The sequence below is a fragment of the Oreochromis niloticus genome, linkage group LG18 (assembly GCF_001858045.2).
Source record: "Oreochromis niloticus isolate F11D_XX linkage group LG18, O_niloticus_UMD_NMBU, whole genome shotgun sequence".
In the NCBI taxonomy this organism is placed as follows: Eukaryota; Metazoa; Chordata; class Actinopteri; order Cichliformes; family Cichlidae; genus Oreochromis; species Oreochromis niloticus.
Genome location: NC_031982.2, coordinates 22530096 through 22542184, shown reverse-complemented (window position 1 = coordinate 22542184; position 12089 = coordinate 22530096). Strand labels below are relative to the sequence as shown.

The 12089-nt window shown below is 39.7% G+C and overlaps 1 protein-coding gene and 1 pseudogene across 4 annotated transcripts in view; both read left to right on the top strand.

Moving 5' to 3' along the window:
- The window catches only part of LOC109195478 (leucine-rich repeat LGI family member 2-like), a 401007-nt pseudogene that overhangs the window by 122658 nt on the left and 266260 nt on the right, over window positions 1–12089 (top strand).
- Window positions 1–12089, top strand: part of LOC100699127 (RNA-binding Raly-like protein) — a 62170-nt gene that overhangs the window by 39742 nt on the left and 10339 nt on the right. For all 4 annotated transcript variants that reach the window (XM_005476579.4, XM_025900068.1, XM_019347617.1 and 1 more), the window contains one exon: window positions 10399–10474. In XM_005476579.4, the coding sequence (XP_005476636.1) occupies window positions 10399–10474 (76 nt within the window). The remainder of the gene's footprint in view (window positions 1–10398; window positions 10475–12089) is intronic.

The following is a 12089-nucleotide window of genomic DNA, read 5'->3' as shown; positions in this document are numbered from 1 at the left end:
GGCGATATTTTTCAGAACCAAAGTAGAAAGGTATACATGTCATCATCATCAACAACTTGTACCTCAAGGTATTAACCGAGACTTCCTAGGTGTATTGAGGAAAGGAATCACTGCTTTAGTGTTATGTCTGGATACCTCCTAAGAATATGTTAATGCAGTAGATAATTCAGTTTATATCTCTGATCAGTTTACCTTCAGATTCTTTGCCAGCTTTGATGGTTTTATCAACGCTGCTGGACTTTTACATATAAATGAACATCAGTCACACCTGAGCCCTTCCGAAATGAGTTCACACAGCATTGATTTCTGTGTTTTGCAATACACATGTTTTCAGTATCTTGCCTGTCACGACACATCCACACTGGCAAATCATGGAGATGTACCTTTTTTTTTTTTTTTTTTTTTTTTTTTTAAACTAGCATTGATTGAATTGCCAGAACTCGGGAAATGGTAGACACAAAAGGCGAATACTCCTGAAACTTGAAACAAAGTATTCACAGCAGAGAAAACATTTGGATGTCATAAATATACAAAAGATAGGATGTAGCCTCCTGGTCTGAAAAGAGAGGCCAGTGTTGGCCAGCAGGGGGCGACTTCTGTGGTTGGAAAAAACACTCCAGCTGTACAAACAAAAAAGTCCCTACTTCTTGCTTGTGGGTGATTTCTCATCACACTGCCTGATGAGATTAGGTTTTCCAGGCAAAAGTTTAAGGTCATCTACTGTAATTTTTGGTGTGGTAAATAAATGATAAAGCAGGGTACACTTTAAAGCATTGATACTTTGTTATTAACAAGTCACTACAGTATATGAGTGAGCAGCATTGTTGGTATCTTAGTATGATCCATGGGAGAACACATGTGACGTCTGGGTAGAGTTTGACTTTAAATGGCACCACTCTCACCACATCCATTTATTCTTTTTATCTCCAACTTTTCAAACTTAGCATTGTTAGTCTAACATAAGGCTAAAACAGAGATTCAGACAAACGCACACTCGCAGTCTTTGGACTGTCGGAGAAAAACAGAGTGGGAGGGGAATCACACAGACACAGGGAGAGGACAGCATCCGAAATCCGCCCGGAAAGACCAGGTTGATATCCTTAACATGGCTGACCATTCAGCAGAAGCTTTGAGCCTTTCCAAATTAAAATGCCACAACATATTAAGTCTGCTTCGCTTCATACGGCTTAACATCATGAACTTTTTCGGTTAAAACACTCAAGAAGTTCCCACCACAGATGATTCATTTATGAACATCTGACTATTGCTGTGATCCACAACTCAGGTCAGAGACTTTTCTTGTGAAATCGGCTCTAAATCGAATAAATGTGTGTTAAATCGAGAGAAGAAGTAGTGTTTTATTGCGTCGTGTAATATATGTAGCCTAATATGAAAATAGATGGTTTGTAATAACATTCAGTTCAGATCTAATCCCATTGTCATCCCTTGCGACTGTAAATCACGCTCCATTTTCATTGTGAGCAGTAGCAGTCTCGTTCTGTCACTGTAATCAGGTCATCCACTTCCAGCCTGAATATTCTTAAGAATTAATAGGTCTTTGTTTTTATATTAATATTATTGGATAACTGGCTTAAAACGGTCTGAAAATTACATTAACATCATTTCTTTCTATTATTTCTGGGACAATATATCGTCCACTAAATATAGTTATGTGAACCAGAGATGATAATGTCCACATGCGTGAGCAGTCAAACGCCCAGCGGCACATTTGCCGTGTCTTCTCTTTCAACCTTTCAGTCACCCTGCTCCATTTGAGAAAATGCACTTTCAGGTGTCACAAAAAGAAAAAGAGCTTCCTGTGCCGATGGGCTGTGATCGGAGATTATTCAAGTCTGCTCTGTCAGATTTACAGGGCTCGAGAACACAGCCTAGATTGAATCTGCGGCCGCTGTCATGCAGGATGTCTCTTAGTGGCACATTTGTATTCATGCGGGTGCCTGGATGATCTCTTAATCAAATATCGCTCACCTGCTCTCAGGATGCGTGTAGACGCCACAGAGATGGGAGTTTGTTCTGTGCCAGAATTGATCCTTTGCCTGCCAAAAGATTATGTTTTTGCATTAGCTGAGGAAGGAAATGTATTCTCCCATTTATTTTTTTCAGGTGATATTGTATTACTATAGCACTCACCTCCTCTGTCATAATTGTTTTGTTTTTGCAGCGAGAACACTGAAGGACGGCAGTGTTAAATGTTCAGTTGCTTTGTAAAGTCTCTTCAAATGTATTATCACATATCAAAGTAACCTCACTCAAGAGGAAAATTGCGAGTGCTCTGTGATTCAGCTTACGCTTGGCTAAATAGAGGCAGCAGAGGGGTTATGCATCCATTTCCATTTCCTTTTTTTTTACTTTTAAAAGCAGGCTCATCTGATTCAGATTTAGCCTGTGCTATGACTCCCTTTGTCTGTGCCCAGTCCAGCTATCATGTCTCCGGATGGGTAAGTTACGAAGGACACGGTGAGCTGAGGGGTCAGTATCTAACTAAAATAGACATGCATGCAAGCAGTAACACGGCGAAGCACTCATAGGTAATTCAGCAAAGCCTCATTAATATGAATAAATCCAAAGTGAGTCAGAGGGCCCCTGAGGTGCAGATGATTGCATTCTTGAAGAGCCACTGTGGATAGATAGAACTGTTACTGAGCTCAGTCGCAGCTTTCTGTAGGAGACGCTCAGCTGAAATGAGGTCTTGTAAAGTCGGCTATTGGCCCTTTCATCTTCTACACAGATGAGGGAAGACAGTGTGAAAACACCACTTCAGCTTTTGAGACTGTGACTTACAAACTGACTGTGTGAGACAGAAAAACATGGCTGGAATATTTCACGTTGCACAGTAAATAATAGGACGTACCATTGTAGGCAGAAATGTTAATATGGAGTCGTAGCAGAGGGAGGTTACTTCCTGAAAGGATGCAGATGCTCTGTGGTGGTCATGCTTTCAGTACCATTTGACTGTCTGTTTGTGTATTTCAGGAGAATCACACAAAGACTATAAAGCTGATATTTTGTGAGACTTGTTGTACAGGCAGCGGAAAGGAAGAGAAGAAGCTTGATGAATTTCTCGTGTGGATCTGAATTACTTTTTTAAAAATAGTGAGATAGTGTCATTGGCCCTGGCAGATGTCCTTGTCCTTCTGTTATTAACACTTGAACCAGTGTGAAGTGAACATAAGAATTATCAGCCTGCCGATAATTATCACCCTCCCTATAAAGTGTATAAGGCTACGTTCACACTGCAGGCGAAAGCGCATCAAATCCGACTTTTTTGACCCTATGCGGCCCATATCCGATCATGGTATGACAGTGTGAACGGCACAAATCCGATATTTTCAAATCCGATCTGGGTCACTTTCGTATGTGGTACTGAATCCGATACATATCCGATGTTTTAGAAAGCGACTGCTGTTTGAACGGTCATGTCGCATTAAATCCGTCTTTTACGTCACTGACACAAGACAGACGGCAATTATCAGTGCCGGAGAAGCGCCCGAGAAGACATCGCGAACGCTTCCTGGCCATCCAGTGTAGATGTCAGTGAAACTGTTGGGAAAACAACGTGAACATTTTATTTGTACTGTATAATCTGCAGATTCTGACAGAAATCTGCAACTATTCTTTGAAGCACCGCCTCTCTAAAACAGCAATAAGGATCATTATTAGGTTTACATTATTATGTAAATAACAGAATAATTTAAAGCAAAAACTGGGAAACGTAAAGTCCGAAGTCTTTATATTAAGGGCCATCAGTCAAACAATATTGTTTGCTCTGCGTCTAAACAGAGCGCGTTGTGTGTGACGTCTTCTTTTGCGCATGCGGGCCGCTTTGAGCGTTCACACTAGAGCGCGTTTGCTGTCGCATTTTATTTGTAGTGTGAACAAGCAGATAAAAAAATCGGAATTGAGCATTAAGACCTGCAGTGTGAACGTAGCCTAAAAGTCTTTGGTTGTTTCAGTACTTTTGGTTTTCCAGCCCACAAACTTTTCTCTCAACGAGATTTTGGCAGCATTTCATTCAAAAGGTATTCCGAGAGAAAACTCCTGCCTGCTCAGCACCTGATAGCAGACAGCTGAAGTTAGTAACTAGCTGGTGAGCATACTGGAGCATTTAACGACAAAATATCTGTTGAGTGCTTTAGTTAGCTAAAAACAGCCACTGAAAACATTTACTTAGCCGGATTAAAATAAAAAAAAAAAACACACTGTAACCAAACAACATGTAACAAAACTAGCTAACATAAAGAAAAACTATAAAAAATGTTATTTAATAAATATAAAATAAAATAAAATAAATATAACATTTTATAAATTTGTGTCTGTGTGACTGTTTCAAGTGTTTGTAAATGTGATTTTGTTATTTCCTGGTTCTGGTTTTATTACATTAGTTCCCTTTTGTGTCCACTCTGTGCCTTGTCTCTGCGTGTTTTGTTCTCCTTTCTGTCTCCTTGGATCATGCACTGTCTCTGTTTGGCTGTTCTCTGATCTGTCTGGTTTCCCTGTCTTTTCATCTTAATTCATCTGTAGTCCCGTCCCTGCATGTCCTTCCTGTTCCCGCAGTCTTCTCGGTTTCTTCCTTTTATCTCCCCAGTCAATCATATATCCATGTTTTATCTCCAGTCCCTGTTTCAAGTTCATATGTCTCAGTCTTGGCCTCAGTGTTTGTTTCCTGTTTTACTTTGATAGTGTCCCATCTCGTGTGTGTGATGTTCTGCTTTGCTTCCCCCGTCTCATTAGCCAGACTCTGTGCAGCTGTGTTCCCCAGGTGTGTCCACACTGCCTTATCTCCTGCTGTCTATATATTGTATGCATCTCCTCCTGTTCTTTGTTGCGTTATCCCCTCTAGCTGTGTTTGCAGATTGTTCCAAGTCTCTTCCCAAGCACCTAGTTATTTCCTAGTTTCTGCCTGATCTGAGTTTTTTTTGTTTGTTTGTTTCTGTTGAAGTAGAGCAATAAAGCTGCAAGTTTAAGTCTGTCTCGTCTCCTGCACTGGGGTCCTTTTCCTGCCACACAGCGAACCATGACATGAACACTGAAACTAAATATTTCTAAACACTAAAACTGTAACTGTAACCTTTTGCCTTCAAAGCTCTTTTTCTTCATGACATAGATGCAACAAGGTGCTGGAAACATTCCTCGGAGATTCAAAGGTGCTCTATTGGATTGAGATGTTGTGACTGTAGCAGCCAATTGAGTACAATGAACTCATTGTTATGTTCAAGAAACCAGCTTGAGATGATCTGAGCTTTGTGAAAAAGGCACATTGTCCTGTTTGAAGCAGCCGTCAGAAGACGGGTACACTCTTCATAAAGAGATGAGCATGGTTAGCAACAATGCTCAGGCAGGTTGTGGTGTTAAAACTATACTCAGCTGATACTGAGAGGCCCGAAGAATGCCAACAAAATATCCCCAACACCATTACTGGACAGTTGAAACAAAGCAGCATAGATCAATGCTTTCAAGTTGTTTACACCCAATTCTGAGCCTTTGTGAATTGTTGCTGTAGACCATCTGTTTGAAAGTTTTCTGGATTCCTTCGGTATTTTAGTTATTGTCGCCTTCCTGTGAGCTCAAAGCAGTTCTCTGGCATCAACCATTTCAGCCATGACACTTTCCAACTTAAATCACTGTCCATACTCATTCTGATGCTCGTGTTGGGCTTCAGCAGGTCGTTTTGACCATGTCTGCATGCCTAAATCCCTTGTGTTTTTGCTACGTGACTAGCTGATTAGATATTTGCTTTAAAAAGCATTTGAACAGGCATACTTGATAAAGTGAGTAGAAGTGCGTTGTTCATCATATTCTGACAGCAGTGCATTCTGCATTGTAGCAGCGCCAATAGGAGTATGCTCTCAGGAGTTAAGAGGGCGGCCAGTGTTTTTACAGTGTCTGAGACAGACTTTCTTCTACTTTGAGTTCACCTCTGTGATAGGTTTTTGTGGCCAACCTGGACATAATGGCTTCAGCAAAGTACATTTTTATATTCCCCTTCAATGCGATGCTGCATGCAGTTTATAGTATCAATCAAGTCCTAAGTGGCTATTGCTTAGCAACACAGGCTCTATCTCCTCTATCTCCCGCTTCAACTTTTTATGAATACACGCACAAACAAGTCAGGCTGCAAGCACACATACACTTATTCATGCGACTTTTGTATATGATTAGTATAATGACTGTAATTAATCAGAGGCTCAGTGTGTGTCTGTTGCGATGTGGAGGGAAGGGGTGTTGTGAGGTGACAGTGTTCATTTTAGAGTGCTTTTTAGTGCTCCACTCTCTCTTTAATGACCCTAGCAGGGGCCCAGAGAAGAGCAGGCTTTACAGTGCGAACCATTCCTCACGTCTTCCTGTGTCCTAATGATAATGATACAGCTGTCCCTGTGCACCTGAGAGCTAGTGATACACCCCCCGACTCTATTAGTCCATTAGGGAGAGCAAGGAAGGAAAGGAGGAAACCAAGAGAATGAGAGAGAGCGAGAGAGTCTGGGCTCCAACCATTGCACCCATGGTGATTCTGCAGACAATGTGATGGAAGATCCAGACACATCTGCAGCTGCAGGACTCTGTGTGAAAATGTGAATCTGAGAGAAGTGCTTGGATTTATCTGAGATATTTTCCATTCTTTAATTCATAAGCTTGGTGCATTAATATTGCAGCAGAGAGTTCATGCTTACCCTACCCCTGGAAGAAAAAGCCCAAAAAACTGCGACTGCAACCCTTTAGGCACAACAACTTGACTCCAGCTCCAGTCATGACATTTGCTGCTGCATGATCCCCAAAGCTGATGTTTTATCTCTGCAACTCAAGGGTGACTCATCCATCAGAAAGGGATCTCTGCTGCTGTTTTGTCGGTTCACGCCTGTGTTTGTTTGTGTGTATGCGTGGGAAGGTGGCGTTTTGATTTTTGTTTGTGTTTTTGTGTATGACCTTGAGCAGCACTCGAGGCTGATTGAGCAGAATCTGAGCAGAAGCAACGTCGGAAAGCCGACAGACTAAACACGGTGTGATACCAGTCGGGTTTAATGCGCCGGCGTTCTTGGCAGGTAGAAGGTGCTGTCAATCATGGCAGTAGTCATGAGGTGTGTGCAGATGAGTCACAGCTGTCTGCTAATGCATTTGAAGGGGATTTCTTTGTTGTTTTGTTTAGCTGAGTGAACACTGTCCTAATATTGACTTGAAGTCCCTTTTTTGCACAGTCAGTCTCGGTTGTCTCGAGGCTCTTACAAACTCTTGCAAACTATGCACCGTCTGAAAGTTACAGTGAAGTGAAGTGAAATCATTAAATGAATCAATGTTTTGTACCCCAGTTCACCTGGTTAGTTTCATTACACAGAGCCCTATAGGCACTCAGACAGCTCAAACTAAGAAAAGCTCCTCACTACTTCCTCATCTCTGATGAGATTGCTGCTATTTCACACCTATTAAAACAGAAAATAGAGGAAGGCTTTTTCAAATGGGCTTTTTACATGTTATACACTAGATAATCTATAGATAAGTCTTAAAAGATGAATTTTCATTGATTGACTATTAACTACTAACTATAAGAACATTTGGGATAAGATTTGTGGCTCTTTTCCAGATATAGACTGTATATAAAGGGTGGATGTAGCCATTATGACATCATCAGCGGTTTTTGGAAACCTTAAATTGAGGAATTTGAATCTGACCTAGAAATTAAGAATGCCAAATTCTCATATGGCAGCAACTCTCTAGTTATAATGCAGGCCTGTCCCAAAGCATGGCATTGTTTATCGCCTATTTTACTCCGAATGGGGCCATAATTTACATAATTTACAAAATATATGTTCTGCTGTATTACAGAAGTCTTAAAGTTAAAGGTAGACACTAAACATTAATCAGAAAAGGAGATCATAAATAACATGACTTAGATGGTTGTTTTCTCATAGACTTCTACACAACCGGATTTGTTTTTCATTTTCTCAGGATCGCCACCTCCTGGCCACTAGAAAGAATGCAGGTTTACACTTTTATATTCATTCTGTTCTTCATATAAAATCGAATAACTGCCTTAATAAGGAAAAGGGAACAGTAAAGTAGCAATGACTACTCCATAACATCCTGACTGTTATAAATGTTTTTAAAGACAAACACAAACTGACCCCCCCCCCCTCTCTCTCTCTCTCTCTCTCTCTCTCTCTCTCTCTCTCTCTCTCTCTCTCTCTCTCTCTCTCTCTCTCTCTCTCTCTCTCTTTTTAATTTGATCCCATTGATATGGTCATGCACTCAGAAATGCTATGAGACGTAATTAGCTTTAGCTAGCAACCACCCTATTACTGCTGCTCTTTAATTTAAAACGGTGTTGGCCCACTTTTCACAGCATCTTTCATCTTCAAAACCCACTTTGACCATTCAGCTAAGAAACTTTAAATAAACTTCCTTTTAATCCATGAGATCTGAGGGTGAAGATCATACAATTTAAAAATCACAGTTTCTGCTGAATGTCAAGTTCAATGGGGATGAATGTACACCGCTACAGTACATGAGCTCTGGCCCATAATATGGCAATTCTGAATGAAAACACGGTCACACTGATAATCTCATAAAAATGCAGTTTGTATTTTGTTCAAATCTTTAAACAAAAATTCTTAGGAGCTTGAAAATGCCCAGAGAGCCTCTTTATGAAGACTGTGCCACATTATATGATGTGGTATTCTTCAGGACAGACTAAAAAATAGCTCCTGGAGTCAGGCAGGTATAGTGCTTTAATAAAAATATCACTGTAAAAATTATTACAGTGAACATATGAAGATATGTTTACCCTTTAATTGCCATTATCCTATTGTCTCCTTGGCAACATATTCTTATTTGTGCCACTCTTTAAAAAGCTTTGGGTGTGAGTTGCTTTGAAGTCTTTTCATTTCATAAAAATAAAAGTTTATGGTCATCCAGGAAAAAAAAGCTGGACTCATAAATGACCATCATAAATAAGCAGCTAAAACATTAATTTACTTCCATCTGTCATAACATGTATATGAATATAGAGGATTAAAATGTGTTTATGCAAATATTCAAATAAAATATAATATTGTGATCTAAGCATCTGTGTCCTTCATTACAATATAAGTATTTAATTTCTTTCCACACATGTAGAATATTTCCAGTCTAAGCACGAAACTAAATTTTACTGTAACATTTAGGTAAAATTACAGCGCTTGGATAATCAAGTTATGTTTTATCAGAGAAAATATCTACAATATTTGCATTGATATTACCCAAATGATACCTTAAATAACAGAAAAAAAATAATGTTGGTTGTTTTTAATTAAAACCCTCTTGAACATTTTTTTTAATTGCAGCTGTCTTTATACAGTCTCTCACTTCAGAGGCTCAAAAACTGTTGGAGAAGATAAAATAATTTTAGATATAAGTATTATTTTTTATACTTGCATGAAAAAACACCAGCTGCTGTGTTTTCTCCCTTCAGATGCTCTGTTCGGCTTTTACTGCAGCCACCTTCAGTAGCTGCTCGTTTGTGGGTCTCTGCCTCCAGTTTTGTCTTCAGTAGTTGAAAAGCATGCTCTGTTGGACTGGGATCAGCTGACTGACTTGGTCATTGAAGAATATCCAATTTCTGTCTCTTGAGAAACTCTTGGGTTTCTTGGGTGCAGCTTGCTTTGGGTCATTATCCAGTTGCACTATGAAGCACTGTCTGAGCAGTTTGGCTGCATTTGGCTGTATCTGAGCAAAGAGTACCCGTGCACAGAGTTCATTTTGCTTCTTCTACCAGCAGTCTCATCAATCAGCACTTTGGCTCGGTTTCCCTGGCAGCCATACATGCCCACGCCATAACATTGCCTCCATGTCTGACAGATAATATGCTTCGGATCATGACCTGCTTCTCTCCATCATACTTGTGTCGTCCCATCACTCAAATTTATCTTGCCTTCATTTGTAGAAATTATATTTTTCCAGAACTAAAGGCTTTTTCAGATGTTTTCTGGCAAATTCTCATCCTGCCTTCTTGTTGAGTTTAACCAGTAGTCTGCACCTTGTTGTAAATTCTTTTTATTTCTATTCATGAAGGCTTCTATTGATTGTAGACCTTGACAGTGATACTCCCACCTCCTCGGGAGTGTTCTTGATTTAAGTGTTCACCTGGACATAAAACTCTTTAACAATTTTCCAATTACCTTTGAGCCTTTGAGCATTTGCCTCCTGAACAATTGATGCAGTTCTTTTGTTAAAGCCCTTGAACTGAAGTTGAAAGTTTATTGTCTGCGATGGTATACAAAGGCAAAATGACACAAATTGGTGCAATTGTCCAAATATATGTGGATCCAACTGTATGTTGTAGAGGATCTTTATATTATAAACTGCTTCTCTGTCACACCATGACTTCAACTCTCATTTTTTTCCCCCCAGATATCAACATGGCTGGAGAGCCCAAACCGTACAGGCCTAAGATGGGCTCCAAGAGGCCTCTCTCATCCCTCTACAGGTGAAACATGTTTTTCTTATTTTGGAGTGTCAGGTGGATATTCCTTTCCTGACCTACTTTTTCTGTTGTACCCTCTGCCTCTGCTGTCTGTAAAATATGTGTTTATGATCCTCTCTGGCAGCCTGGGCTCTTAAGGAGAAACAGCCAATTCCCTACTTGTGCTATTAGTGCCATTTTTTTTGTCTGTTGCTGTTACACACTTTGCTCTTTTGTCATCTCGTTGAAAGAAACGACAAAAAAAACAAAAAACAAACTGTCCACACAAAGTTGCTTGGCTTACATCTTAACAGTATAATAAAAACACAAAATAACACCTTATTCAGGCTTTTAAAGGAATAGTTTTGGGAAATGTCTCTTCCTGCAGGGGCTTTGAATATGATTTACATAGTTTAAGACACAGACTGGAAACATGACCAAATTCTGTCTATATTATATTCTGTCCCAAAGTAACAGGATCAACCCAGCAGACCCTCTGTTAAAAGCTTACACAGTCATGCGAAACAGACAGGTTTGGCAGGACTCTTTGAAACATTTAGTGCACACTTACTGCTTCAATCAGAATTAAACGGGTAAGTAGCAGCCAGGTGCTGTTAATCAAACGCACTTGATTAACTGATAATCAGCAAGTATGAGCGCCCCCATAAGAGCAGAGGTTTTGACAGTTTGCTGGTCTGGAGCATTCAAGTTTGTCAAAAAATCCACAAGATACATCTCTGACTCAGTTAGCTTATTAAAATGTTGAAGTTCACCAGAATACAAAACAGAACAAGTATGGTTTGTTTGGGAGGTTTGCCGCAACAAAGTGTCTTTTCTCTAAAAAGAAAGCAGCAGCACAGCTTTGGTTTGCATTGTTCTAGAAATCTTGTGAACAAAACACTTCTAGGACAATGTCATTTAGACAGATGACACCAAACTGACAATGTTTGACTATAATGCAGTGTCATGTTTGGTGAAAACCAAACACATCAGCACAAACACCTCATACCAACTGTCAAGCACCGCAGTGAAGGGGTGATTATTTGGACTTAGTTTGAAAATGCAGTCCCTGAGTTTACCATAAACTCCTCTGTTCTAGTCAAATGTAAGACCATCTGTCCTACGGCTAAAGCTCGGTTGAATCTGGGTGATGCACATATCAAGCCTAGCAGCAAATCTACAATAGAATGACTTCCTACTGAAATGTTGTGGTGGGACTTTAAGAGAGCTGTGCAAAATTAAATGCCTGCACATCTCAATAAACTGATGTTATTTAAAAAAAAAAAAAAAAAAAAAAAAAAAAGATAATAAGATAAGAATAAGAGTTCGGGACCTCCTTTACTACAGGATTTGAAAATGAGATGGAACACAACATACACATAACAGATTCTACCTACTTAAACTATCTCACTAAAATTTAATAAAATCTGACAAAACGCATGTTTTTTGTTTAATCCGTGGACAACAAAAGATAAGTAAAACTGACATGTTGTGGTTTTGTAGCAGTTTTATGTGCCAGAGTGATTTTGAAGAGATTACATCAAACATGTTGCCTGGGTAAATGTGCTGAAACATATCCGAGATCCAACCTTCATAGTAGATCGTATCAGTAAAGGGAACTACTTATTCATCATGGTTG